This window comes from Talpa europaea (assembly GCF_964194135.1).
Source record: "Talpa europaea genome assembly, chromosome: 15".
NCBI classification, from domain to species: Eukaryota; Metazoa; Chordata; class Mammalia; order Eulipotyphla; family Talpidae; genus Talpa; species Talpa europaea.
Window position 1 is genome coordinate 30,892,725 of NC_140083.1, and position 27,786 is coordinate 30,920,510.

At 35.6% G+C, this 27,786-nt stretch overlaps 2 protein-coding genes across 2 annotated transcripts; one reads left to right on the forward strand and one right to left on the reverse strand.

Moving 5' to 3' along the window:
• Positions 1 to 1,823: 1,823 nt before the first annotated feature.
• On the reverse strand, positions 1,824 to 6,482 carry LOC311185336 (GLIPR1-like protein 1; the record flags this gene model as incomplete). The annotated part of the gene is made up of 3 exons (XM_084255975.1): positions 1,824 to 2,161; positions 6,166 to 6,287; positions 6,374 to 6,482. The coding sequence occupies 3 exons, from the start codon at positions 6,480 to 6,482 to the stop codon at positions 1,904 to 1,906; spliced, it is 489 nt and encodes a 162-aa protein (XP_084112101.1). The 3' UTR covers positions 1,824 to 1,903.
• A 191-nt stretch (positions 6,483 to 6,673) lies between these two features.
• On the forward strand, positions 6,674 to 25,817 carry LOC311185337 (calcyphosin-2-like; the record flags this gene model as incomplete). The annotated part of the gene is made up of 5 exons (XM_084255976.1): positions 6,674 to 6,777; positions 14,073 to 14,229; positions 17,698 to 17,811; positions 23,084 to 23,180; positions 25,645 to 25,817. The coding sequence occupies 5 exons, from the start codon at positions 6,674 to 6,676 to the stop codon at positions 25,815 to 25,817; spliced, it is 645 nt and encodes a 214-aa protein (XP_084112102.1).
• Positions 25,818 to 27,786: the final 1,969 nt, after the last annotated feature.

Here is a 27,786-nt window from a genome sequence, read left to right on the forward strand (position 1 = left end):
TTTGTTCAATAAATGGTGCTGGGAAAACTGGGTCGCTACATGCAAAAGAATGAAGCTTGACCACCACCTCACACCATACACAAAAATCAACTCAAAATGGATTAAAGAACTAGACATAAGACCTGAAACCATAAAATATATAGAAGGAAATATAGGCGAAACACTACGTGATTTGCACATCAAAGACATCTTTACAGACACATCACCCAAAGCAGTGATAGTGAAGGCAAAGATAAACAGCTGGGACTATATCAAATTAAAGAGCTTTTGCACAGCAAAAGAGACAATAACAAAAACAAAGAGAAACCCCACCAACTGGGAGAACATTTTTGCACCCAACACTAATGATAAAGGACTGATCACAAAAATCTGCAAAGAGCTGATGAGACTCAACAACAACAAAGAAAATAATCCAGTCAAAAAATGGGCAGAAGAGCTTAAAAGAAACTTCTCTGAAGAGGAAATGCAAATGGCCAACAGGCATATGAAAAAATGTTCAACATCACTTGTCATCAGGGAAATGCAAATCAAAACTACCATGAGATACCATCTTACACCAGTGAGAATGGCACATATTAAAAAAACTAGCAACAACAAATGTTGGCGAGGGTGTGGAGAAAAAGGAACTCTTCTGCACTGTTGGTGGGAGTGCAAACTGGTCCAACCACTGTGGAAAGCTGTGTGGAGATTTCTGGACCTACTAAACATAGAGCTACCATATGACCCAGCAATTCCACTCCTAGGTATTTACCCAAAGGACACAGAAACATCAATTCCAAAGAACACCTGCACCCCTATGTTTATAGCAGCACTGTTTACAATAGCTAAGCTTTGGAAACAACCCAAATGCCCAAAAATAGATGACTGGATCAAGAAGATGTGGTACATATATACCATGGAATATTACTCAGCATTCAAAAAAGATAAACACATGCAATTTGCTGCAACATGGATGGCGCTGGAAGGGATCATGCTCAGCGAAATAAGCCAAAAAGAAAAAGAAAAATACCGGATGGTCTCACTCATAGCAGGAATCTAGAAAACTTAAATAAGGGACCAGGAAAATGAATAACTATAAGAAAGTGAAAATCAAAATCAACAAAAAACTATGAACCAGAGACACTTTTAGGGGGGCGGGGGCGGGAGGGGAGGGATTGGGGTCAGAATGGGGGGCTGCAATTGTATGGGGAATATAACAATAAAATTTATAAAAAAAATAAAAAATAAAAAAAAAATAAAAAAAAAAAAAAAAAAAAAAAAGAAGAAGAAAAATGAAGCCAATGAAAATAACCCAGAACTAATATAAATGCTAGAGTTAGCAGGGAAAACAAAATCATTATTACAACTGTATATCATATGCTTTACCAGATAGATGAAAGATTAAACATACTAGATATAGTTATTGACAATATAAAAAAGACAAAAACCAAAATTTTAGAGATACAAACTTCAACATGGAAAAAAAAATAGTCATTTTCAGTAAATTAAAATTACCGAAGAAAAGGTTAGTGAACTTTAAGATAAAGACACCGAAAAGGGGCCTCCCTGGAGGTGCAGGGGTTAAAGACAGTGCTATCAAGCTGTTGCCATTGCCACTGTCACCACTGCAGCATGAGTTCCATCCCCTGGGAATTCCATCCTTTGCCCTGCCAGGGAGCAACCCACTTGAAGCAGCAGACCTCTCCTGCCTTGCCCGCTGCTCCCCTCAGCAGTGTATTTCCGTAGATCTGTCTGTTCTGCTCCCCACTCTGTCTCTGGTGGATCCTCTCACCTACATCATATCTGCAGCCCGTACCCCAGTTCTTGTATGCATAAATAAATAAATCTTAAAAAAAAAGTTCAAAGGAAATGCTAATAACATTGTAACTGAAATGTGCATAAGTAAGAACTAATTAATAAAATGTCAAATATTCACCTGTGTATAATGGCCACAAACTGAGGAGCATGATAGCATATCAAAATTATAAACTGCATTTTCACTATACCAAGATTCTATAGCAAATTTTGGTGAAAATGTTCTCAATCCACCTAACCAGATATTTTCTCCAATATGTTGAAACATTGCATGGCATCCATATGGTTTTGATAAACAGCTGTTGTGTTCAAATTTGCACCTGTCTGCCCATGCTTTGGCAACCTTCGCTAAGCCGGCTTCCCAAGTCTGAAAGATAAAAATAATTTAAAATTGTGAGTGTTTATTTTGGATTAATGATACTTGTAGTCAATTAAATTTTATTTTAACAAGAATTTTTCTTTGACAGTATATTCATAGTTGGTAATTTCTTTTTGTCTGTGCTTCAGAAATAGTTATTTAGTACTCTACATATGAGAGTTCCTTTTTGTATTTGCAGAACTTAATCTAATAAAATTATCTTAAATATTTATTCTACATACATTAAGAACCATTTATGACAATGTTACAATTTTTGCTTTAGCTGTCAAATGTAACTTGGTATATATAAAAGAAGTATGATTTATTATATTTAGCCATATTTTTACTCTTTTCTCTGTTCCTTCTTCATTCCTGTTGTTGCTGCATTGTCTTACTGACTGAAGAACCTTCCTTAGCTATTCTTTTAGAGAAATTTGGCTCATGATAAGTTGTCTTAGTTCTGATATTGGCTATGTCTTAGTTTCACCTGAGTAGAATTAGTTGTCTTAGTTTCTCTGGATAGAATTCTTAGTTCACACTTTGAAAATGAAGTTGAAATTTTATATGTTGTGCCACTTTGTTCTGGTTTCCATAGAGTTGGATGAGAAATTTGATGACATTGAAATTGTTTCTCTCCTATAGGTAATTATTATTTCTCTCCATCTGTTCTTACAGATTTTTTTTTTGTCTTAAAGTTGTTGAAGTTTGATTATGACGTACTTTGGCATGAATTTCTTTGTTTATGTCTTTACCCAAAATTTGGAAGTTCAGCCAGAATGCCACAATCAAGGTAATAAATATAAAAAGACCTTTCAAGAGTTTCCTTATGTCTCTTTGGTTTTGTTCATTTTTGTGTAAGTATATAAATTTTGAAGTAAACCATTACTAATATAGTAAACTATATTGCACTACGCTATATGGAAGATCTCTAGAAATTATTTATTGAACATAACTGAAACTATATAATTGAATATAACTGAAATTGAATTGAACAACAGTGTCCCAATTCCCCCACCCCTGCCCCCTAACCCCTGGCAATCAGCACTTTATTCTTTGCTTCTGAGTCTGACTATTTTAGATACTTCAGATAGGTGAAATCATGTTGTACTTGTTGTTCTGTGACTGCCTTATTTCACTTACAATGTTCAGCATGCTTTTCCATGCTGTTACAAATGGCAAGATCTTCCTTCTCATGGCTGAATAATATTCCATTGTTTGTATATATGTATATATACATATATACCTGTAGGTGACCTTTCTTTCTATATATGTATACATATGTATACAAATGTATACAATGTAATTATATGTGTGTGTGTATATATAATGTGTGTGTATAACATTTTCTTTATCCATTCATTTGTTGATGGATATTTGGGTTGAGTTGTTTCTCTAGCATGCCTGTAGTGAACAGTGCAATGAATATGAAGGTGTAGATATCGCTTTAAGATTCTCTCTTCAAGATCCTTATTTCAATGATTTTTGGATATATCCCAAAAGTGAGATTCTGGATCACATGATAATTATATTTTTTAATTTCTTGAATCATTGGCAGGCCATTTTCCATAGTTGCAGCACAATTAACATTCTCACAAACAGTGCACTATTGTTCTAATTCCCTACAACCTTGTGAACATTTACCTTAAAATTTATTTGTATTATTTTAAATCACTTCTGGCAAAACAAATATTTGCAATTAAGAACAGCAATTTCTTAATAAAATTTCTAATATAAAAGTAATATTCAATGATATGTGGTGAAGAGATGACAAGAAAAGGACAGAAACTATCTTAGAATAGCAAGAAATTCATTAGATACCCTCTTATGCTTCATATTGGGAGCCCTTGTTATTGCCTATCAATGAACCTGCTAGGGATAGGAAGCCCCCCTTGTCTCAGAAGAATTGATTCCTAATCACCTTCTGTACAGCTGGCACAAATAAGAAATTAAACTTTGTTTTGCTAAGCTACTGACATTTCAAGGTTTATTTCATACTATTGCTTAGACTGACATCTTATAAAACTTAGTGCTGGAAGAGGGGAACAGCATAATAAAAATATGAACTCATGTTCCCCTGAGACCTAGGCAGGAGGGATTCTAGCCTTTATAAGATATCACATCTCTCTTTCTCTCTGTAACAACAACCCACTTGCCCCCACCAAACACCACACACAATTTATTATTAAAAGTTTCTCAGCACAGGTTCAGAGTGACCCACAACGCTGGACATTTACATCTTTTGCCATGTGTTCTTAAACCAAAAGGCATCTTTAACTGAATGGTAAATAGATCTATGAATATTGTTGTTGATATTATATAGGAATACTCTTCGGAGTCAAGAGAAATATGAACTGTGCAAACTTTGAAGAAAATCCCCTCTGCAATCCTCTAGTCTTAAAGTTGACTCTGAAGAACATGAGTTGGTGTGATGGAACCAGGATATAATCAGGGAAGGCATTGCATGGGGAAGAGGTAATATGGAGAATAGTGTAGCTGGTATTAGACTTTGTGAGAGTGAAATAGTAAACCTGTTTTAAGTGAAACAAACACTAAGTGAGACAAATAGTGTATGATTTCATTTAAATGTGAAATCTAAAAAATAAGCCTGAACTAACAGGAACAGGCAACAGATTGGTGGCTGTTGGAGGTGGAGCTTGGGGGGGAGATAGATAAAATGGGTGAAGGTGGTCAAAAGTTACAGCTTTTAGTTATAAGATAAATAAGTTTGAGGAATGTAAACTACAGCATATCCTTTCAGATGTAAAGTATGATTATAGTTAGCGATATTGTGCTGTATATTTGAAAGTTGAAAAAATTCACAAATTTGAAAAAATTCTCCCCACAAGAAGAATAAATGTATCTGTGTGTGGTGTGTGGGGGGAGATATTAACTAAACTTATGGTGATAATCATTTCACAGTATAGGCATATAGCAGACTGTTATGTTGTACACTGTAATACAATGCTGTATGTCAATCAAAAAAGAAAAATATTTTAGGGTTTGTTTGTTAACACAACATAGTCTATACTGGCATGTAGAAATTGTTATGAGGAATGAAGTGCCTAGTTTTTCTGGATGATTCAGTCGTGGAAGATAGGAGAAACTCCTGTTGAAGAGTTAGCCAGCATTTGGCATTTCAGCTCTGGCCAAGATGGAGTAACAGGAGTAGGTTTATCTTAGCATTTGAAGAAACAAGACTAATGGTATGGACACTTACGATTTCTTGGTATCAAATGTACATGAAAGAAAACATTATAATGCAAGGGAAATTCCCAGCAATAAATTCCTAGTCAAGAATTTGTTAAGTTTGTAAATTTTATGAATGATATTAATTATCCAATGTTTTATCTGCTCACTTCAATAGACAAATATTCTTTTGCCTTACTGTCTGTGTGATGGAGGCCTATAAAAGACCAAATGAGTTCAATGTTTCTTGGAGTTAAACTTCACATATTTATTATTTCTCATGAAAAGGAAAGTCTGATATTTTTCTAGTGCTGATTTCATTATTTACATCCTTGTAGAACATTTTTTCCCCAAATGAATACTACACAAGAGTGTTATTTCAACTGCAAGTTCATAGGATTTAAAAATAAGAAAGAACAAGAGAATCTTCATCCCTGTGCTACTTATTTAATGTGTAGTATATTGGTTGTGTGCTTGGGAAGTGCTAGCCAAAATGTGAGGGAGAGGAATTTATAAGAATTACACAGGAGCCTTAGGGATGCAGACCAAACAACTTCCACTCCTGCCATCACCCAACTCTTCTCCCCTCCCCCAAAACTCCCCCCTTCCCCCCTCATCTCTCTCCCTGCCCTATCAAAAGGTAGCTGGGTGTAGGCAAGGAACAACTTCAAGTTTTCCTTTCTTATCCACTCCCTGGAGACATCCAAGGTGTGATTTTGACAGCATGCTGAATATGCAGGCCAAATTCATGAATAAGTCCGGGTAATTTACCACCCAGATACCTTAGATGTAACCACAGGTGTAAGACCTCAGCCGGGTTCTCTCACCATGTATTTCATGTCGGCTGCTGGGGGTGAGACTTTGCCACGCAATTCATTGTGGGTCCTGACACACTGGTTTATAAATTTCTTGTCTGTGATGGATGGTATCTTGGGGGAAGAGTCGCTGACTACCGGAAAGAGAATTACGGTCCATAAACAACTCAATTTTCCCGTCAGAACCATGGTGGGATGCTGAGACAGCACAACCAGTAACGGCTGTGTGAGTCAGTCTTCGGGCCCTTGGGGACCGCGCTCTGGCTGGCTTCATCCTCCTGCACCCGGCAGTGCGCGCGGCAGCATAGACCCCCGTAAAGCACCTTCATATCAAATTATTTAACATTTAAGCATGTGTTCATTTTTTTTTTCTTCCTCCAGATTTCAGCCTGGGAACGGAATACCCGACAACGCTCTATAAAATATGCTACACGGAATTCATTTAAATGAAGAATAAACACCCCCCACCCCCCCACCCCCGGGCCAGGCTTTGGCTGTCTTCAGCTCAGGATAATCCGCGATGAGTGAGTTCGTTCCAGATCCTCGCCGGGATTTGGAGGCGCTGCAGAGCTGGTGTGCAAAGTCTCAGGCGGCTGCACCTGTACCTTCACCTGCGGCTGTGGGGTGAGTAATCCCGCTGTGGCGGTGGGACTGGCGCCTCAAATTTAGGAGTCGGGAGCTGGCGTGGACGGAGGGAGAGACTAAGGCCAAAGACCTGCTGGTTGAGGGGCTTTAAAGGCCCTGAGCGGAGGCTTTTTTTTTTTTCTTTTCCTGGTGGTTGAGAGGCTTTAGAGGACTTGCGCGGACTCTTGTTGCTAGGCAACCTGAGGACGCCTGTCTGGATTAGTGGAGCATTTGCCTGTTGCTATCCCCTTCCAGTTTGTGTTGTGTGAAGCTGTCCGAAGAGTGTTCTTGGTAGTGTAACTCTCGCTTATGCTTTTCCTAGCTCTGCCATTCTGGTTCTGGGTTTACCCAGCTGGTTGGGCCTAGTCACCCGGACTATCCTTCTGTCCCACCTAGATGATGAATCCCAGATAGGGGGAGGGTCGAGCGTTCATTCTGGTGCGTTTGCAGATGCCCTGAAGTTTGATCACAATTTTGGGGTGATATGGGGGTAATTACTCTGCTTTGTTTGAAATTAGAAGTGTACTCCTAAATAACTGTACTCCAAAATAGGCTTGTCACCCCCCCCATGCTTTAATACTAAAGTATATCACAAATCGCTTTTTCCCTGTCTTTGATTGTGGGTTAGATTTGGTCAATTTATTGTTTGCTTTGATTTCATGTAAGCAGAATTAGAGCTACTGATACTACTCACCGAAAGAGAGAGAGAGAGAGAGAGAGAGAGAGAGAGAGAGAGAGAGAGAGAGAGAGAGAGAGAGAGGTGGTCCTTGGAATTGGAAATAACCTTCCTTTAAAATGGGCATTAGTTCAGTTACTTTTGGTTGTACCAAAAACATGGTAAGAGTTGGATCTGTTAGTAAACAGCGTTCATCATATGCTAGAAGTAATGTCTAGTAACTTGCCGCCCGCCATTGAGTTGGAGACAGAATGATTTGTATTTAGGTGTAGTTCTGAAATAACATTATCAGGACTAGTGGAATTTGCTTATTTAAGAAATATTTATTAAGGGCCTCCCCGGTGGCGCAGCGGTTGAGCGCTGGGTTGCGAAGCTGCACACGGCCTCTGCGGCGCCGGTTCGATCCCCGGCTGCTCCCCGGCCACCGGAGGAGGGTCCCACATGGCGTGCAGACCTCTCCTGCCGCCCGCTGCTCCCCTCAGCAGTGTACCTCAGTCCTTCTGCCTGCTCTGCTCCCCGCTCTGGCTCTGGTGAATTCTCTCACCCTCCCGCGCTTCTGACTGTACCCAGTGCATGTATAAACAAAAACAAACAAACAAACCAGCAAACAAATAAAGCATGCCTCTATTTAAAAAAAAAAAAAGAAATATTTATTAAGTTCCTATTGTTTTCTAGGCTTTCTTCTAAGTGCTGAGAGATTGGACAAGCAAAGCCAGTGGTGGTTGCCTTTATGAGGCATCTAGAGTAGTGGAGAATAATAACCACTGAGTATCATTCTTGCTTTAAATGCTTTCACTAGTTGTTTGAAGACAAAATTTAAATGTGATCATGTCATTCTTGGGTGTAGAGAAATGAAACTAATCAGAATATGTTTAAAATGTGTACAGGTATTCAACTTATTTATTGAATAAATAAATATTAAGTATCTGGTATAGAAAGGAGATGAGATGCCAATTTTCATTGGCTGTTAGAATGTTGAAAAAAGTGGTGTTGGCTATCATGCCGGTGGAAGTGCAAGAACTGATAGGACTTGGACATTTGAATATTTAAATTTTGCTGTTTTTATGATTTGCACATAAATTATATGATTTTAAGTGATGGATAGTGGTTTGAAATAGTTACTGAAGCATAAATAATTAATTGTGTGGCTGATGTGTGGCGTTCACTTCGCTGATGACTCAGCATCCGTCTCTTGGTCTCTCCAGCTTGTGTTTACTTGCTGACCTCTCATCATCACGGTGAGTACAGCACTTCTTGTATGTGATAAATCCCTCTCCCTACACCGAACCAATAAGAACTGTAAAAAGTTCCTTGTTTGTGAACGATATCTCTGAAAAGAAGCCATCTGCTAGAACTGTAGGAGTATTTTCAAATCTAGTAAATTGCGATGACTTTAAAATGTGTCTGTTATTGGCTGATAAGTCTTCCTGAATACTCTCCTAGAAGAATTCCAGGCTTAGGGTATGGGATTTCTCGGGGCTGGGGCTATGAAAATGGGGTGAAGGGAGCCATTTAGATAAGCTAGTAAGAAATTGGGACTCTTTCAGGTAAGAGGATTTCATTGTGCTTTTTAATAATAATAATAATAATGATGATGATGGCTACATGTATTGCTTAACCATTTTCCACGTGATATGAGAGGATGAAAAAGGTGTTAGCATTAAACTAATTTTACATATAAAAATATTAACTCAGAAAGATTCAATTTTTTTTTTTTTATTTTTTGTGGGACCCTCGCCGGTGGCCGGGGATATGAACTGGCATTGGAGCGGCTGCAGGCAGCCTTGCAACTCAGCACTCAACCGCTGTGCCGCCAGGGGAGGCCCAGAAAGATTCAATTCTTAACCAGCAAAGCATACCTTATGGGAAAGCACCAAAAGTGAGGATTTTAACTCAGTCTGTGTGATTCCAAGCTTGCACTAACTAGCGCATGCTATCTTTATATAAAAACAAAACAAAAATATTTTACTATTAGAATAATTGCAAGTCTATAATAGAAAAATGAAATGTGAGTGAAATATAAAAATGTATCCTTGGTTACATCAGATTGAACTATAAGATATATAAAATTTGGATGACAGAGATAATCATCTGATTTTTATTTTATATGTGCTTGCAAGTTAGTTCAACATCCACTTGCAAACATTTTACCCATCATCCATAATTACTAATCAGAACATTCACTCCATTTTATTCTTTGCATATATAAAGAATACTGTTTATTAAAAATATTTTCATCGCCTCTTCTGGCAAAATCAAAACTCATAAAGGTTTAGGAAGAGTAAAGAAAATAAATATACATTACTTTGTGTGAGGAAAGAGGTACTTGCATTAGTTTCCTGTTGCTGCTATAAAATATTACCACATATATGCTGCCTTAAATGAAAATTGATTATTTTACTGTTTTGGAGGTAGGAAATATAAAACCACCCCTAGAAGGCTAGAATCTAGATGTCAGTAGGGCTGGCTCTTTCTCAGGGCTCTGGAGGAGAATCCATTCCTTGTTTCTTCTAGACATTTCTGGAGATTGCTCATGGCTTCTACATCCATATTCAAAGCTAGCTGAGTAACGTCTTTACTCCTTTCTGACCTATGAATCCATTCTTGTGTCTTTTCTTTTTCAGTCTGACCATCTGTCTCCTTTTTATAACCCCTACATATTAAAATCCATACTTTAACCATATGCAAAATGTCCTTTTTGTCATATTCACAGAGTCTAGGGGATTGGGTCATGGAAATCCTTGGGGAATCATTATCCATATTTGTATTTGCCCCATAAATATTATCCCACATAATGCCACTGCCCTGCAAAAAGTTGATTTGGTGAAAGATGAGTAAACCATGTTTTCTTTCATGTGCTTTTATTATATCATTTGTATGATATTTAAAAGTAGTAAGAATTATTTCATATGTATTTTACCTTTTTTCAAAGTATACTGCATAAAAATACATGAATTTGAATGGATTTAGAGGTTAAAGGAGTTGCTGCTTCTCCTACAAGTCAAACACAGCCTTTCTCTGGAAAAAAGAAGCCATTACATGTATGTATGCTATATAATTTTCCTTTTCTATGCAATCCATTAATTGATTTCTTTTTTCATGACCACTTATGCTCACAAATATTTATGATCATTATTTCCTAGAGTTGAAAAATCGAACCACCAAAACTAAAAATAACTATTTAAAATTGACCACTGCTTCAGGTGGTTTTCTTTTTCAAAATTAAGCTTAAATTATTATTGTTTTCTTATCTAAAAAAATCTTCAGAAAATATAAAAAATAAAAAGCACAGTAGAAACTATCAATATATATTTTGTTTTAGCTAGATAGGGAAAGAATAGGAGCTTTTGTTGTTAGGACTTTTATTCTCAATGCTCATAACATCATTGTTGAATCATGACTTAGTTAAGTGTGAGTTTAAAACTTCTTTGTCCTGTTACCTGCCACATATTGAATAAATACAAAACTTAGATTAGAAATTCATTTAAGTGATGTGTATTTCCTTGTTGTTTTATTCCAAATGTTGAATACCTACTGCTATTTAACAATCACGTTTCTATAATTTTTATCGTTTAATTCTTACAACAGACCTTTGTAGCGGGCATTAACCTGCTTTTAGGTATGGAACAAATGAAATGAAGCTTCTAGAGATTAAGTGACTTTGACAGGGTTTTGAACTCATCTGACTTCAAGATCTGTGCTTTTTACTCTGTTTTCAGCTGACTCCCAATATGAATAAGATAGTGCTTTGGGACTCTTATGGTTCATAATATTATGGGTTAAATTTGAATTATTTGATAATTTGAATCAAACCAACCCTTCCTTTCAGTCAAAACAATAAGTACAGTATTCTATCTTCTCTCATGGATAGTTTGGTTACCATATTATGGAGCCTTCAACTTCAACAGATACGTTAGTTTTTTCAACTAGCATTGATTCATTGCTTTCTTTTAATGTGTAAATAAAGGGTTTATTCCTACTGATTCTTATTTTTTTAAACTTTATTTTAAGGAAGGATGGAATTCCAAGTCACGGTTATTCCACGATCCTTGTCTACCTGTGTAAGTCACATTACTTCACATTAAAACAGTTTAATAGTCAAATATTTATAATACATTGACAAGGAAAAAAATGAAGATTATCTTTCTCTCAGTCAACATATATATTAGTGCAATATATAATCTTTAGAATATAGATAATAGTGAAGTACAGTAAAATTACATGTATGTGTGTATGTACATACATTAACATACATATATGTGTATGTGTGTATAGTGAGAGAGAGAGAGAAAGTGAGCACACAAGCGTGCCCATGCACTATCCTTGTGAACTATGGAAAAATTTGTATGCATGTGAATGACCTGAAGATTTTTACATCAAAATTAAAGTAGCTCTTATGGTAGGATGGTAAAATTAAAGTTAATACTTCTCATTTCATATTTTCTTTAATATTATTTCTATGTTTTATTGAAAAATATTGCTTTATTTATAAAATTCAGCTAAATGCATTTACTAAAGAGGTAGAATTTTTCCTTTTATAACGGGGATAGTTAAAATGAATTTAATGGTAAGTATATCTATGCTTGAATCTTGAATATCCCATTTTTTTCAATATTAGTATAATGCTTTTATTTATTTATATGTTTGTTTGTTTATTTATTTATTTTAAAGATTTATTTACTTATACAAAGCACTGGGGTACAGGCCAGAGGTGCGGGAGGGTGAGAGAATTCAACAGAGACAGAGCAGGGAGCAGAACAGGACCCAAGTATACCGCTGAGGGGAGCAGCAGGTGAGACAGGAGAGGTTTGCCTGGCATGTGAACCCGTGTGCAGAGGTGTGTGCAGAGGCTGCAGACAGCCTCACAGAGCAGCGCTCAACCCGCTGCGCCACTGGGGATGCCCTAGTGCTTTTATTCTTAGGCTAGAAGATATTATGTTTTATACTTAACATTTTTACATTTTAAAATTTGGAAGGATTTTTTTTATAGTCTTTCAAGTGTTTTACACTGCAAGGCTTCTTGGGAAATAGTGATTTGCTGGTCTGAGCCAATTGACATTTTTGTAAATTAAGAATGGGCAAATAGTCGCCATTTCTTGTCAGTCTACATAATAGCTATATTTATACTTGCTTAGACATAGAGTTAGATGCAAGTGCTAGATACAAAATACTGGCTGTAAGACAGTCTGTTTTATACTGATAAATGTTTAATACCTGGTTTTCTGAAAGTGCACTATAAATTTTACTTGTTATTATAAATAAAGCTAAGTATATTTTAAGTTGATTATAAACTTTACTGATATAAAGATATGTGGCAAGAAGTTTACAAATACTGATAAAATGTTTTATACTTCACTCTTAATTGTAAATTTCATATAGCTAATAGATACTTACAGGATGGTTTCTTTATTTTAGCTAAACTTTTCCATCTGTAGCCAACCTATGATTGCAATTGATAAACCAGTATAGTTCCAAAAGGAATGTTGGTTGACATTTACATTTATTGCAGAGCAATGTGAGTGATTTCTTTGCTGAATCAAATAATAATTTTGAACACCTATGTATTTCTTTATCTCCAAAATGGGCATAGCAATCTTTTCTCTAACTTTTGAAAGATTTTATTGGTAGACCTTAAACAATAAAATAGTAAAACATTCAAGAAATTTTTTTTCTGGCATGCAGTCTTATAACCACAACAGCGTACAAGACTCAAATAGACAATTCCTCTGCTGAATCTCATAGTTTAGAAAGGAGAAAGGCATTAAACAAGTTACAGAAATCAACATGCTATTTATGAATTTTGATAATCCTGATTTATTGTTTAAAGGTGATAAGGGAGTAAGAAGGCTAAAACATTTAAAAGTTGGCTGGGGTTAGCATTTGAACTCTCAGATATTCCTGATGCTGTCCTTAGTCAATTGCTGTCTCTATCATGGCTTGTACAATATTATATTTGGTTACATTTTTCTGTCCTCCAATGTACTATATTTAAATATTTCCTTAAGATGGCACAAATTGCATTAAGTAAAAGCACTAACTTACAAAGAAAATACTTAAGGTCTGGAGATTAGATTTCCTGGAGGAAAGATTTACTTTAAACATGTAAGTGTAGAGAGCACTCCAGAATTCAGATGGCATTTAATATGTAAGTTACAATTTGAAAATTTCAAACTTTTAGGCATTTGGAAATGATGACATTTGAGAGACTTACCTGGCATCAGTTTTATAGCCCAGTTGGGAACAGTAAAGAGGGTTGAAAGAGATTAAAAATGTAGGATCATTAAATGAAGCCTAGAAAAGAAAACTACAATTTTATTTGTAACATTTAGGTTATTTTCATATCGATAAAGTGAGACATCATTTCCCTATATTTAAAATACAACACTTCCACCACATAGTGGCGCTGTAGTTCTAGGGTATTTACATGTGGCTTTATCCATAAACCTCTTTCTAAAGCATTCTGTTTTCTAAAGGTTTTTGCTGGTCATGTAAATGATTTGGTTGAATAGTCACATTCCTTATATCACTTTCATCAATTTTAATTTTCTTATAAGTGAGACAATCTCAGTGTGATCCATTTGTGCATAGGAGCTCTTAGTTTCATCTTCTCTTCTTAAAGAGATGTGCTAAAAGAACAGCTACATAAAAGAGGCGTTCATATTTTGACTGGATTGGGAAAATACCTGCAACAGTTGGACAAAGAAGGAAATGGACTTTTAGATAAGGCAGATTTTAAGCAAGCTCTAAAAAGTTTTCACTTAGAAGTGTCTGAAAAGGTATGTACTGCAGATCACTCTGTGGAGTGGATAATATGTCGTTCTTAGGGCATGTTTTTCATTTTTCTGAAAGGCAGGCATTGTTCTAAGCTCTGAGAAGATCTACTCTGGACTCTCAAGGTCTTCATAATCAGAGAAAAGAAGATAAATGATTATAAATATATGGTACATTTTAAATAGAGAATGCTTTCAGAACTCACAGGATAAATTCCAAGCTAGATATGGGAAAAGATCATGGATGAATTCCTGCAGAAAGATATAACTGAGCTGAGTTTCAAAGGATGAAGAGTGTGGATTGGATCATGTATACTTCAGGGAAAGGGAAAATGTGGAGGCTTGGAGGGGAGAGGGTGTGGCCTGTCATCCCTCCTGTCTCCCTGCCCTGAGCTCTCCCACGCCATCCCCTCTGCTGTGAATAATCTTCCACCAGACCTTTGCATGTCTGGATTTTTCCATCAGGCATGTTTTCTGTACTGAGAGCCCCAGCCTGACGCCCTCTGTCACAAGGAACATCCCTGTCTGATCCCCAGTCTTCTGTATACCATTTACCCATTTTATTTTATTTTATTTTCTCCACGCCACACTCAGTGTTGTCTGATCCTGCCTGTAAATAGAATGTAAGTCCTGTCAGTGCAGGGACCAGTTGCTTTTGGTTTCTTGCTCTATTTCTAGCACTTCAAATAGAACCTGGCGTACAATACAGCAAGTGCTGAATAAACAGACACTACATTAGCTTAAATGGAAGGAAAGAAAAGAGAGAACTGGAGAGAAATAAGCCTGGCAGGGCCCATTATGTCAAAACCTTGCATGGCTGTGCTAAGAAGTTTGGATTTTATTCTGAAAGTATATGAATTTGAAGCACATCTACCTCAAGGGTTTCAGATAAGGGATTTTTTTGCTTCAAATGGTTTTGCCACAGTATATTTTGTGGAAGGAAGACTAGAAATTGAATTGATGAGATGTAGGTTCAAATTCTCACCTCACTACTTCAACTGAAATCATGAAATCTTTGAACTTTTCTGATTGACAGGTCCTCCCTGCACAATCCCAAGATAATACCTACTCAGAGTTGCTTTGAAGCTTACGTGAGACAATTATCTGAAAATATGCCTTAACTCTAAAATTCTTCTTTTAAAAAGATTTATTTATTTATGCATACAAGAACTGGGGTACAAGCAGAGATGAGGGAGGGTGAAAAGATTCACCAGAGACAGAGTGGGGAGCAGAACAGATGGACTGACTGAAATACACTGCTGAGGGGAGCAGTGGTTGAGGCAGGAGAGGTCTGCTGTGCCATGTGGCTCAGCTCCCTGGCCGGGATCGAACTCATGCTGCAGTGGCTGAGATTGCTTCATAGTGCTGATGCTTAACCTCTTGTGCCACCAGGGAGGCCCCCTCAACTCTAAAATTATGTGCCAAAGTGAGGTTGCTTATAGTTGTGACATACCTGTTTTTTGGGTTTTTACACAGTTAGCCTTGTGACCCACCTACTGACACACACTGAAGGTTCAGGATCATCTCACTTCACTGCTTCCTTTCATAAATTAAAAACAAGAAAGCAATAGGAAATTAAAATCCTCAGTGTCTTTCTCTTCACCATTAGGCAATTAATAACTAAGCAGAGTTAGACCCAGATAATCTGGGCTAGTCTAGTATACTCTTTTTGCTTAACTGCAATACTTCTCTTTTTGATTGACATGCTAAACTTTTATGATTGGATTCAGTAATGAAAACTAAAATAATTATGGAAGAAATCTAACATAGGATATGTATTATGAAATTGGAATAAGCTTCTACTTTTTCTCATTTAAAAAGTAATATTGCCTTTTTTTTGCCCTGTAATGTCACTGGAGACTTCCCAGCCAATGAGAAGCAAAAAAGTACACAATCCCCGACCTGGGTCTAATTGTGGGACTAGTTTGCAGGAAGGCATAGTCATTGCCCCTGATTTTGAAATTAAAAAAAATTGATATGCAACCTTAATAGTCTAATTTGCATAGAGATACTATCAATGAATTTACTGCAGGTCTTTTTTTAAAAACTGAATTAGCATATTCCATTCTGTGCTCTGTCTTAGGAAGTTAAATAATTTTTTTCTGTTTTTTCAATTCTTGAATATTATTTTTTTCAACTTTCAAATAATATCTTTTTATTCTAGCCCTCCATTATTTGGTACTACACTTGATCTTAGCCAAAAGGCCGAGAAGCGATAGTCCTCCATTATTTGGATGAGCAAATTCATCTTCTGTCTGTGCTACTTATGCTTATAAAGGTCAAGTTCATTTTCGTACTTCAAGCTTATTTACAGACACTTAAGGTCTGTATCATGTACAGGCATCATGACAGACAAAAAAAAAAATGGTATCAGTTATTTAGATTTAGGGGGAAGTAGGGCATTTTAGGATTTAGATTTTGGGGCCTCCCTGGTGGTGCAAGGAGTTAAGTCTCAGCACTATCAAGCTGTCTCCAGCCACTGCAGCATAAGTGCCTTGCCAGGGAGCTACCCACATGGCAAAGCAGTCCTCTCCTGTCTTGCCCGCTGCTCCCCTCAGCAGTGTATTTCAGTAGATCTGCCTGTTCTGCTACCCACTCTGTCTCTGGTGAATCCTCTCACCCTCTGCATCGCTGGCCCACACCCCAGTCTTGTATGCATAAATTAAAAAAAAAAAACTAAAAAAAAAATTTAGTTTTTCTTATTAAAGCTTTATTTTAAAAAACTAAAAGGAAGTAGAAGAGAATATTTTTTTGAGTACCCATTACTTGTCAGTCACCTTGGTAGACATTTTATTTACATTCTCATTTATAGCTAGCAGTGACTGAGTCACTGAAAATGTAATTACCTGAATTTAAGAAAATGCCAGGCTGTAATTTCTTTATGGTTAGGAACTTTTGAATTGAGTATTCCATTAAAAAGGGATTTGTCAAAGAAGTAAATGGTAATGGTAAAATGAACAAACTGGCATAAGGGATTTAATGAAAATAAACCTTTCAGTGTAAATTAATGGAATAATAGAGGGTCATTCAAATTTCCTATACTTTCAAGGGTGAAGAGTAGCAAATATACAATTTGTGATCCCAATGCTATTGGAGGTATTCCAAACCTGAAGTGACTTTTTAATGGTCACCGATATATTATACATTAAAAATAATTAAATGTTCAAGTCTAAATAAGTGATAAACATTTTTTGGGGGCCATAGTAAGGAACTGAACTTAAAAATATTTATTCATGACTTATTGCCATTTTTACATGATTATTAACTTTACAGAACTTTCCAGCAGAGTTCCTTGAATAGCTTTCTTAGTGCTTTTGCATTTATATATAACTTTTTGGGGATTTTCTTATTTAGTCTGCTACTTTGTCTAGGGTAAAAAATAAAAAGAGGTACCAAAACACAATTATGGTGATTGTTGTTGAGGCCATGTAGAACTTAGAGGTATAACAGTGGTCTCTATGTGATTATTTCCAGGATTTTGAATCTCTATGGCTAATTCTAAATGGCAATGGCAAGGTTGATTATGGAGAATTCAAACGTGCCATTATTGGTGAAATGAATGAATATAGGAAATCATTTGTTCGAAAGGTAACTTTGTTAGGTAATATTTCAAATAAATAATAACTTTTAAACAGTTGCTAGTTTCGTTACTTAAACACTTTAATGAATTATGATTGAAAATACTTTTAAATCCCTTTATCTGTAATATTTTGGTTTAGTAAATCACAGAGAATTATATATACATACAAATCTTCCCAGATAAAGTAAAATATGTATATTTTAGGGAAATAAAATCTGAAATAAATTTTGATTCAAAAATTACTTATTCTGGCTCCATAGCTCAGGGGTTAGAGCACTGGTCTTGTAAAAATTACTTATTCCATAAATTTCTGTCTCCATAAATTACTAGCTTTATATAAAACTATTTGTGTTTTTAAATATCTCTGAGTTTCAGTTTATTATAGAGTTTGTATAAGGATTGAATAAAATAATGCATGTGAACGCTTGGCTTTGTGTCTGACTCAGGGTGAAGGCTCATTATGTATTATTTTAGTATGGTGACTAAAAGGTGTTCCTCTGATTTTTACAATAAATGTGGCAAATATTATGGTGAAGATTATAATGACCACATTGTTAGAATTTAAACAGTTTGCTTTGATTTTTAAATTTTTTTTTATTTTTATATTCCTCACACAGTTGCAACCCCGATTTTGACCCCAATCCCTCTTTTCCCCCCACCCCCCTAAAAAGTGTCTCTGGTTCATAGTTGTTTGTTGATTTTGATTTTTTTCTTTCTTATAGTTATTTTTTTTCCTGGTCCATATTTAGGTTTTCTAGATTTCTGTTATGAGTGAGACCATCCGGTATTTTTCTTTTTCTTTCTGGCTTATTTTGCTGAGCATGATCCCGTCCAGCTCCATCCATGTTGCTGCAAATGGCATGTGTTTATCAAATGTTCACCGTCATTTGCAATCAGGGAAATGCAAATCAAAACTACAATGAGATCCCATCTCATACCAGTGAGAATGGTACATATTTAAAAAAGTAGCAACAACAAATGTTGGTAAGGATGTGGAGAGAAAAGAACTCTCCTGCACTGCTGGTGGGAGTGCAAACTGGTCCAACCACTATGGAAAGCTGTGTGGAGATTCCTCAACCTACTAAAGATAGAGCTTCCATATGATCCAGCAATTCCACTCCTAGGTATTTACCCAAAGGACACAGAAACATCAATTCCAAAGAGCACCTGCATCCCTATGTTTATAGCAGCACAATTTACAATAGCTAAGCTTTGGAAACAACCCAAATGCCCAAAAATAGATGACTGGATCAAGAAGATGTGGTACATATACACAGTGGAATATTACTAAGCATTCAAAAAAGATAGCTTTGATTTTTTATAGGAAGCTCCAAAATACTCAGGTTCTAGTAGTTATTTTATTTTTTCTCTCAAATTTTATTGCATTGCAATTCAATTAAATAAATACATAATTTGCAATCTTGGAAGTACAACTTTGTACCTCCGCGTGTGTTCATGCCTCACCCTCTGTCAGGTCTCCAGTGCCACAGCCCTATCACTTACACTCCCCACTCTTTTCCCCTCCCCCCAACCTGCTCTGGTAAACAGTACATTTTTCACAGTCTAAGAATTATTCTTGTTGCTTTCCCAGTTTGATGGTTTGATTTTGGTGATTTATATTCTGCAAATGACTAAAACAATCTAATAACTATATTTTAATTGATTTCACTTAGCATAATTACCTCAAGATCCATCCATTTTGTCCGTAAAGGTACAATTTAATCTTTTCCAGTAATTGAGTAGTATTCCATTGGCTATAGATTCATTAATTCTTTTATCCAGTTGTCTGTCATGGGCATTTAGGTTGGTTTCATGACTTGGTTATTGTGAATAATGCTGTGAACACAGGATTGCATAAATCATTTTGCATCAGTGTTTTCACATTCTTTGGGTAAATACTTAGAAGTCGGGCCTCCCTAGTGGCACAGCGGGTTGAGCGCAGTGCTTTGAAGCTGTCTGCAGCCTCTGCAGTGTGGGTTCAATCCCAGCCGGCCGGTGAGAATCCCACATGGCACGGCAGACCTCTCCTGTCTCGCCTGCTGCTCCCCTCAGCAGTGTATTTCTTCGGTCTGCCTGTTCTGTTCCCCGCTCTGGCTCTGGTGGATTCTCTTTTAGTCTTTTAGTCTTTTTTGTCTTTTTTTAGTCTTTTTTTGATACAGGTCATTCTTATAGGGGTCAGGTTTTCATTTGTATTTCCTTTATAATAAGTGATGTTGTCTATTTTTCATGTGCTGTAGGCCATTTTTATGTCTTCTTTGGAAAAGCATTTATTTAGATACTTTGCCCTTTTTTTATTGCATTATTTATTTATTTATTTATTTTTTGGTTATTGATTTGTCTAAGTTCTTTATATGTCTTGGGTTAACCCCTTGACAGACGAGGGATTTGCAAATATCTTCTTCCAGTTCTTATGCAGTCTTTTTCTTTTTGTGGTGGTTTCCTCTGAGGTATAAAAACTTTTTAGTTGTTATAGTCCCAATTTGTTTATTTTTGCTCTGTTTCTCTTGCATTGTAATTGTGTCCCCAAATACATCTCCGCAGTTGATCTCCAAGAATATGTCACCAGTTTCTTTTATGTAACTTACAGTTTTAGATCTTATATCCAAGTATTTAATCCATTTTGAATTAATTTTTGTATATGGGGTTAAGTAAGGATCTAGTTTCATATTTTTGCCTATGGCCACCTAGGTTCCCAGCACTTTTTTTTTTTAATATGTATATATATATTTTAAAGATTTTATTTATTTATTTATACAAGCACTGGGTACAGTCAGGAGCGCAGGAGGGTGAGAGAATTCAACAGAGCCAGAGCCGGAAGCAGAGCAGGCAGAAGGACCGAAGTACACTGCTGAGGGGAGCAGTGGGCGGCAGGAGAGATCTGCGCGCCATGTGGGACCCTCGCCAGCGGCTAGGGATCAAACCAGCACTGCAGAGGCTGCAGGCAGCTTCGCAGCCCAGCACTCAACTGCTGCACCACAAGGGGAGGCCCTCCCAGCACTTTTTTTTAAGAGGCTCTTTTTTCTCATTGTATGGTCATAGCCCCTTGGTCAAAAACTAACTGTTCATGTTTGTGCGGCTCTATTTCTAGACTTTCTATTTTATCCCACTGGTTTGTGTTTATGTTTTGTTCTAATATCATACTCTTCTTCTTTCAATGTTTTGTTGTTGTCTCACATTATTGTTTATACTTCTTATTTTATGTTCCTATTTATCAACTTACTCAAGGTTTTGTGTTGTTCTGGTTTGCATTTAATTTTTTTTTCTTCATATTGAAAAACTCGTCAGCATTTCTTGTATGGAAGGTCTAGTGATGGAAAACTACACTTTTGTCTGTCTGGAAAAGCCTTTATTGGATAATGCATTTGCAGGATAGAATTTTCTTGGGTGACAGCTCTTTTCTTTTAAAACTGTGACTGTGTCATTCTATTTTCTTCTAGACTTGAATGTATCTGCTGAGAAAGCTGATAAAAATATGACTGAAGTGCCTCTTTATGTTACATTCTTCTCTTCCTCCTGCAGTCTTAATTTTTTTCTTTATCATTAACTTTTTTTTTTTTAATAGAGGCATGCTTTATTTATTTAGTTTGTTTGTTTGTTTGTTTATACATGCACTGGGTACAGTCAGAAGCGCGGGAGGGTGAGAGAATTCACCAGAGCCAGAGCAGGGAGCAGAACAGGCAGAAGGACCGAAGTACACTGCTGAGGGGAGCAGTGGGCGGCAGGAGAGGTCTGCGCGCCATGTGGGACCCTCCTCCGGTGGCCGGGGAGCAGCCGGGGATCGAACCGGCGCCGCAGAGGCCGCAGGCAGCTTCGCAACGCAGCGGTCAACCGCTGCGCCACGGGGATGGCCCTTTATCATTAACTTTTGATAATTTAACAGTGATGTGTCTTGATGAAGGCCATTTTGTATTTTGAAATTTTGGTGTTCTTTTGGCTTCCTCGGTATTTATTTTCAATTCGTTTCTTAGGTTTGGGAAGTTCTCAGTCATTATTTCTTTGAAAAGGGTCTCCATGCCCTTCACTTCTTACATTCTGGAATACCCAATATCTCTGTGTTTCCTCTTCTAATGAAGTCTGCTGTTTCTTGTAGAGATTCTTCATTTTTCCTAAATTTCCATTTTCCTAAATTTTCATTTTTCCTAAATTTCCATTTTTCCACTTGGGTCATTTATATCTTCAATTTCTGACATTTTTCTTCCTGCATAATTCTACTGAAAATATTATCTATATTTTTCCTCATTATATTCAGTCTCTCTCTCTCTCTCTCTCTCTCTCTTAAATATCCTCAATTTCTTTCCTGGTGAGTTCTTTCTATTCCCGGGTCTCTTTTCTAAGACCCTCACATGTCTTTCTTTGAGCTGCTAGGATAATGTTGATAGTTTTTTCCCAAGAAAATATTTTGTGATATTCAGCGTTGTCTTGAATTAGAGAAGCATTACAATAACTGTATTTCAAAATATGGTATTCAAAGTAAGGAAATAGAATAATAAAGCTCAATTTAAAAATGTTTTGTGGGCCTCCCCGATGGCGCAGCAGTTGAGGGCTGGGTTGCGAAACTGCCCGCAGCCTCTCTGGCACCAGTTCGATCCTCGGCTGCTCCCCTTCCACTGGAGGGGGGTCCCACATGGCACGCAGACCTCTCCTGCCGCCCACTGCTCCCCTCAGCAGTGTACTTCGGTCCTTCTGCCTGCTCTGCTCCCGACTCTGGGTCTGGTGAATTCTCTCACCCTCCTGCGCTTCTGACTGTATCCAGTGCTTGTATAAACAAACAAACAAACAAACAAATAAATAAATCTTTAAAAAATGTTTTGTTTTCTTACTGTGATGGAATATTTGCAAGCTCATTTTTTATGAATTATTTCATTTTATATAATTCTTACATAATTTTTCATTTTGCATAATGTGTGCATTTTCATTTTGGTTATATTCCCCATGCAAGCTCATTTTTTGAATCAAAATTATTTACCTGACAGTTTGTCTTGGCCATTTTTCAGTTTCATGTGAATTCTGAGCTAGATGTTACTTGAGAGGTCTTTTACCCAACCCTGTACTGTGTAGCTGAGCAAAACCAAACACAGGTTTGGTTACTTTCTCAAGGAGAGAGTGCTGGAAAGTGGTAATACTTGAGTGCAGGTCTATCTTGCTCCAGTGTCTTTCTCCCTGTATTCGTAATGTGTCCTGTATATACCAATTTAGTGCTTTTATACTGCCTTGTTTAGAGGTCAGATTAGGTTCTCATGTCTAATGTTTTCATAGAAAAAAATAACACTTCTTTTGTAGGCCTTTATGAAACTGGATTTCAACAAAACTGGCAGCGTGCCTATTATAGAAATTAGAAAATGTTACTGTGCAAAGACGCATCCTCAAGTAATTTCAGGTAATTAGTATGAGTGAAAATGCTTTATATTTCTAAAATTTTAGTTAATAAATAAAGATATTTAAATTATATTAATTGATAGCATGGACTTTAGACCATAAGGGAAGAAATAAAAATTATTTTTTAAACCAGAAAAATGAGAGCTGCTTGCCCCTCTTCATGTAAAAACTCTCAGGTGTGTCATCTATACTTACCTTTTTTTGAGTGAATTTTTATTTCCTGTGAGATGTGATGAATTTGAGTTAGAAAGAATCGAATAGATTTAGAGAATAGATCATAGCATATGCAAGTTCACCAACTTAGCTTTACTGTATCTGCTTATACTTGAAGACTTAAGGCAGAATAAGGGAGTGTCTTTCTCTAGAGTGGATTTATACATATAACAAACACATGTCTATACAAATTTGATGATGTAATAAATATTGCAAAATAATTCTAAAGATTCATTTTCTACTATATTTCTGAAGACTTTAATTTTTATACAATTGATTTATAAATGAATTAGTGTTACAAAGACAGCATTTGATTACAGTAACTCCTTTCCATTACATTTCCCTTTGTATGATTATTGTTATTTAGTATATATATTTATTTATAGTTAATTCCTTGGAATTTTTATAGCTTTGTATTTACTATAAATATCTAATTTTTTGAAGGTATTTTTAACACCATAAACACATTGCTATGTAGTTTGCTGTTCATACTCAGCAATGTGTTGGAGCTCTTTCCATGTTAATCCATACTGAGACACCTTATTTTATTTTTTTAAATCACTTTTCCAGAGTTTACCTAGTTATTCTTCTGTTTTAGACTTTTAAATTTCTACTCATTGATGTGTAACCAAAGAAGCCATGGGTACAGTTGTGACTCCTTAGGTCTATTGCCTATTGTTTCTTGACAGTAAGTCCTATAACTCCCATGAATGCTACATTTTAAATTTTAATTGATACTTTTAAATTACATGATATGATTGCTCTATCATATTACACTGCCATTATTTGGAGAATTCATTTTCCTTATCTCCTGGCCAACTCCTTAGTTTTTGCCAGTCTGATAGATGAAAAAATTTTTTTTTCATTTCCCTGGTTACTATGGAGGTTAAAACATATTTTGTCTATTGACCACATGTAAATTATATTTTATGATAGTTTCTAACTAGTTTTGATTATATAGTATTAGATACAGTGGAATACTATTACTTAAGAATTTTATTCTTAAATATTAAAAGTGATACACCATTGTTGACTTCTTATCATCATTACAAATGGTTTATTATTATTGTTTAGTTTAAAAAAACAGATATTGTAATAGAAATAAGGCTTATCTACACTGGCTTTCCAAATTTCAAATTCTGTATTTCAAGACCAAGTAATGTAAGTTGCTTATCGGTGACTTAAATAAACTGTAATTGCTGTAAGAGATTTCTATTATTATTTAATTATTTTTAGTATATCTTTTCCCTTTAAATCCATGCCACTCATTTTCTTTTAACTAGCCATAATAAATATGTGAACATGAAAGTTCACTTATTTCAAACTCAGGTGATAGCCATGCCATGTTTTTTTCTTTTTGTCTTTCCCTTTCTTCTAATAGTTGCTTAATTAGCTTCAGTTTTACTATATTGTCCTTGTTTTTATTATTGTTGGATAAGCCTTTGCTAATCCAAGAAATTCCTTGCTTCCCAAAGAAATGATATTTAAAATAAGATAGTTCCTTCCCTTTAAATGGTCATGGTAAAATCAAAGCCACTTATTTTAATATGTTATTATTCTTTTACTGAATTAAAATAATCAAATGAATTTTAGAAAGAAAATGGATCAGATATTTTGTTTTCTCTTTAAATTGCAATGTTTTATACAGATGTGATTGTCACTTGCATCTTCCTATACAAAAAATATATATGACACAGTGGAACTAGCCAACTTAATGTCAGAGATTTAAATGGAATGATTTAATAGTGTGAAAGTTCTTCCAGCAAAGATTTTCATAGACCTCTGAATCCTGTGTTTTTAGTAATATTTTCTTTGTGTTGTCTGGGTAGGTGATGCCTATAAAAACTAATGCTTGAATATAGGCATGCCTGTGAAAGGCATGGCATTACTGTATTGATATCCTATAAATCTTTGAAAGTATTTGATTTCTTTGCTCATATCTAATGGAAATGAAGCCAAGTCCTTCAAAACACTAAGAAATACAAGAATACCTGTAGCAGTGACTATAAGTGACTTATTTTGCCTATATGTATAAGATAGACCCTATCAGAAACTAAAAAGATTTCCTCAAATGTGTATTCAAACCATTTCCATCAAATTCTATTTGATGCAAGAAAATGTTTAAATATGAAAGGTAGTTGGACATAGGATTTCATATTGTTGAAAAGATTTCATTAAGTAATTAAGTATTATCGTCAATCATTTCACTAATCTATTAAAGATATTCTTTCATAGTCAGTACTATTTTACAGGCCATTCTACAGAAGAAGAAATTAAATCCTTTCTAGAGACATTAAAAGACGCTTGCAGCAAGTCTGATGAAGTGTCATATGGTGAATTTGAAGATTACTATGAAGGCCTAAGTTTAGGGATAGTAGATGATAAAGATTTTGTTAATATTTTACGTACTCCTTGGGGGATTTAGTTTTTAAAAATGTTAAGTTATAAACATTTTAAAGGAGAGATTAATTGAAGGTAAACTTTGATCCAACATTGCAATATATTTTTCCAGGACTCCAGATATAGAGGTATGTGTATGTTCTTACACATGTATGAGTGTTTGCTTATCTATACGTTTATAAAGATCTTTTTGATTTGTTACTTATCTTGAGCATGTTTTATTTGAATATATTTTAGAAGATTCTTTAAATTAACCTTCATAGGAAAGTTACTTCTATATCAAGCTCTGCGAGACCATCTGTATAATAAACAAATTTCTTTTCCTTTGGTTTTTGCCATCAATCCCTCAAATGTAATTGACACTGCTACCATTTTCAACTTGATAAATGGAAATTGCGCCCAAAGCCTATGAAATGGAAATAATTCAGCCTGTTTTAAACATGAAAATGTTAAAGAAATTGAGGTATATGCAAGAGAATTTTCCAAACAGTGTGATTATAGATATTTTCTATAACATAAATATTTAGAATATCAATGGCCAACCCCTAAAATGTGTAAGCACTAACTTGTCTTTATAAATTCTTGCTTTCTATATTGTGTGCTATTGTTTGTGCAGTAGAGCTGTGCCCTAAAATTAATGTATGTTATTCTAGACATCATTTTGGTATATTAAATGACTGAGACATTTTCTTCTAAATAGATATTATTTAATGTTTAGATGTGCATAATCATTCTTTGTAATTTTTTCTGTTTCTTGCTTCTTTGTAATACAAGAGAAGAGAAAAAAAGATTTAGAATTGTTTTCAACTTCATAATTTTAATTTTGTGTTAAGATGCCATATTTGAAAAAAAGTAGCATTAAGAAAATAAGAAATGGTTTAAAATGAAAATATGCACTTTGTAGAATATGACTTTGGCATATAATGTTATTCATTTATAGCCTTGTCAAAATTATCAGAAATGTGTAAACACAATAAATTAAAAGTATTTGAGTAAATAAGAAAATGCACTGTTAAAATATCAGACAGAAAATATAAACAAATATTTTAGTGATGTGATGTTTCCATTAGCTAAGTTCATTATTTCTTGGATATTTTCCTGAATTAGTTATTGAAATTAAAGGCTGGAAGATGTTTTGGCAGAAATACGTCTAAACTATTATTTCTGAGTCACACCCTTTTTCTTGAAAAATTTCGTACAACTGTAGTCATCTGAAATCCTAAAAATTGCTCTCATGTTCAAATGATTAATATTGTGTGTACTGAGTATGCACATTAGTATTTTTCATTGATAAATTTTTATTAGGTCTCATAACAGTTTATTCTTAATTTTCTGATGAATAGCATCAGAACATGTATCAGTTATCATTGTAAAAAAGGGGGAGGAAAGTTCTTCCAGAATGTGACATATTAATATGATGGCATGATTTTATTTTAATTTTTTTTAATAGAGGCATGTTTTTATTTATTTATTTGTTTGTTTGTTTTTGTTTATACATGCACTGGGTACAGTCAGAAGCGCGGGAGGGTGAGAGAATTCACCAGAGCCAGAGCGGGGAGCAGAGCAGGCAGAAGGACTGAAGTACACTGCTGAGGGGAGCAGCCAGCGGCAGGAGAGGTCTGCGCCTGCGCGCCATGTGGGACCCTCCTCCGGTGGCCGGGGAGCAGCCGGGGATCGAACCGGCGCAGCAGAGGCCGCGGGCAGCTTCGCAACCCAGCGCTCAACCGCTGTGCCACCGGGGAGGCCCTGATGGCATGATTTTAAACCTCTGCCTCCTAAATATTCATATGGTTTTTATTAGAAAGTATCTGTTTATGAAATGTAACTTTTAAAGTTAGTTTTCTATTGTTTTGCATCATTGTATCTATGTAGAGTTAGAAAATATATATTCAATATGAGGGTATTTCAGGTGTATTTTGTTAAAATATAATGGGTGGCACAATAAATCATTCTTTTGAGTTTGCCTCACTGTCTGCATTCTCCTTTCAATTTGA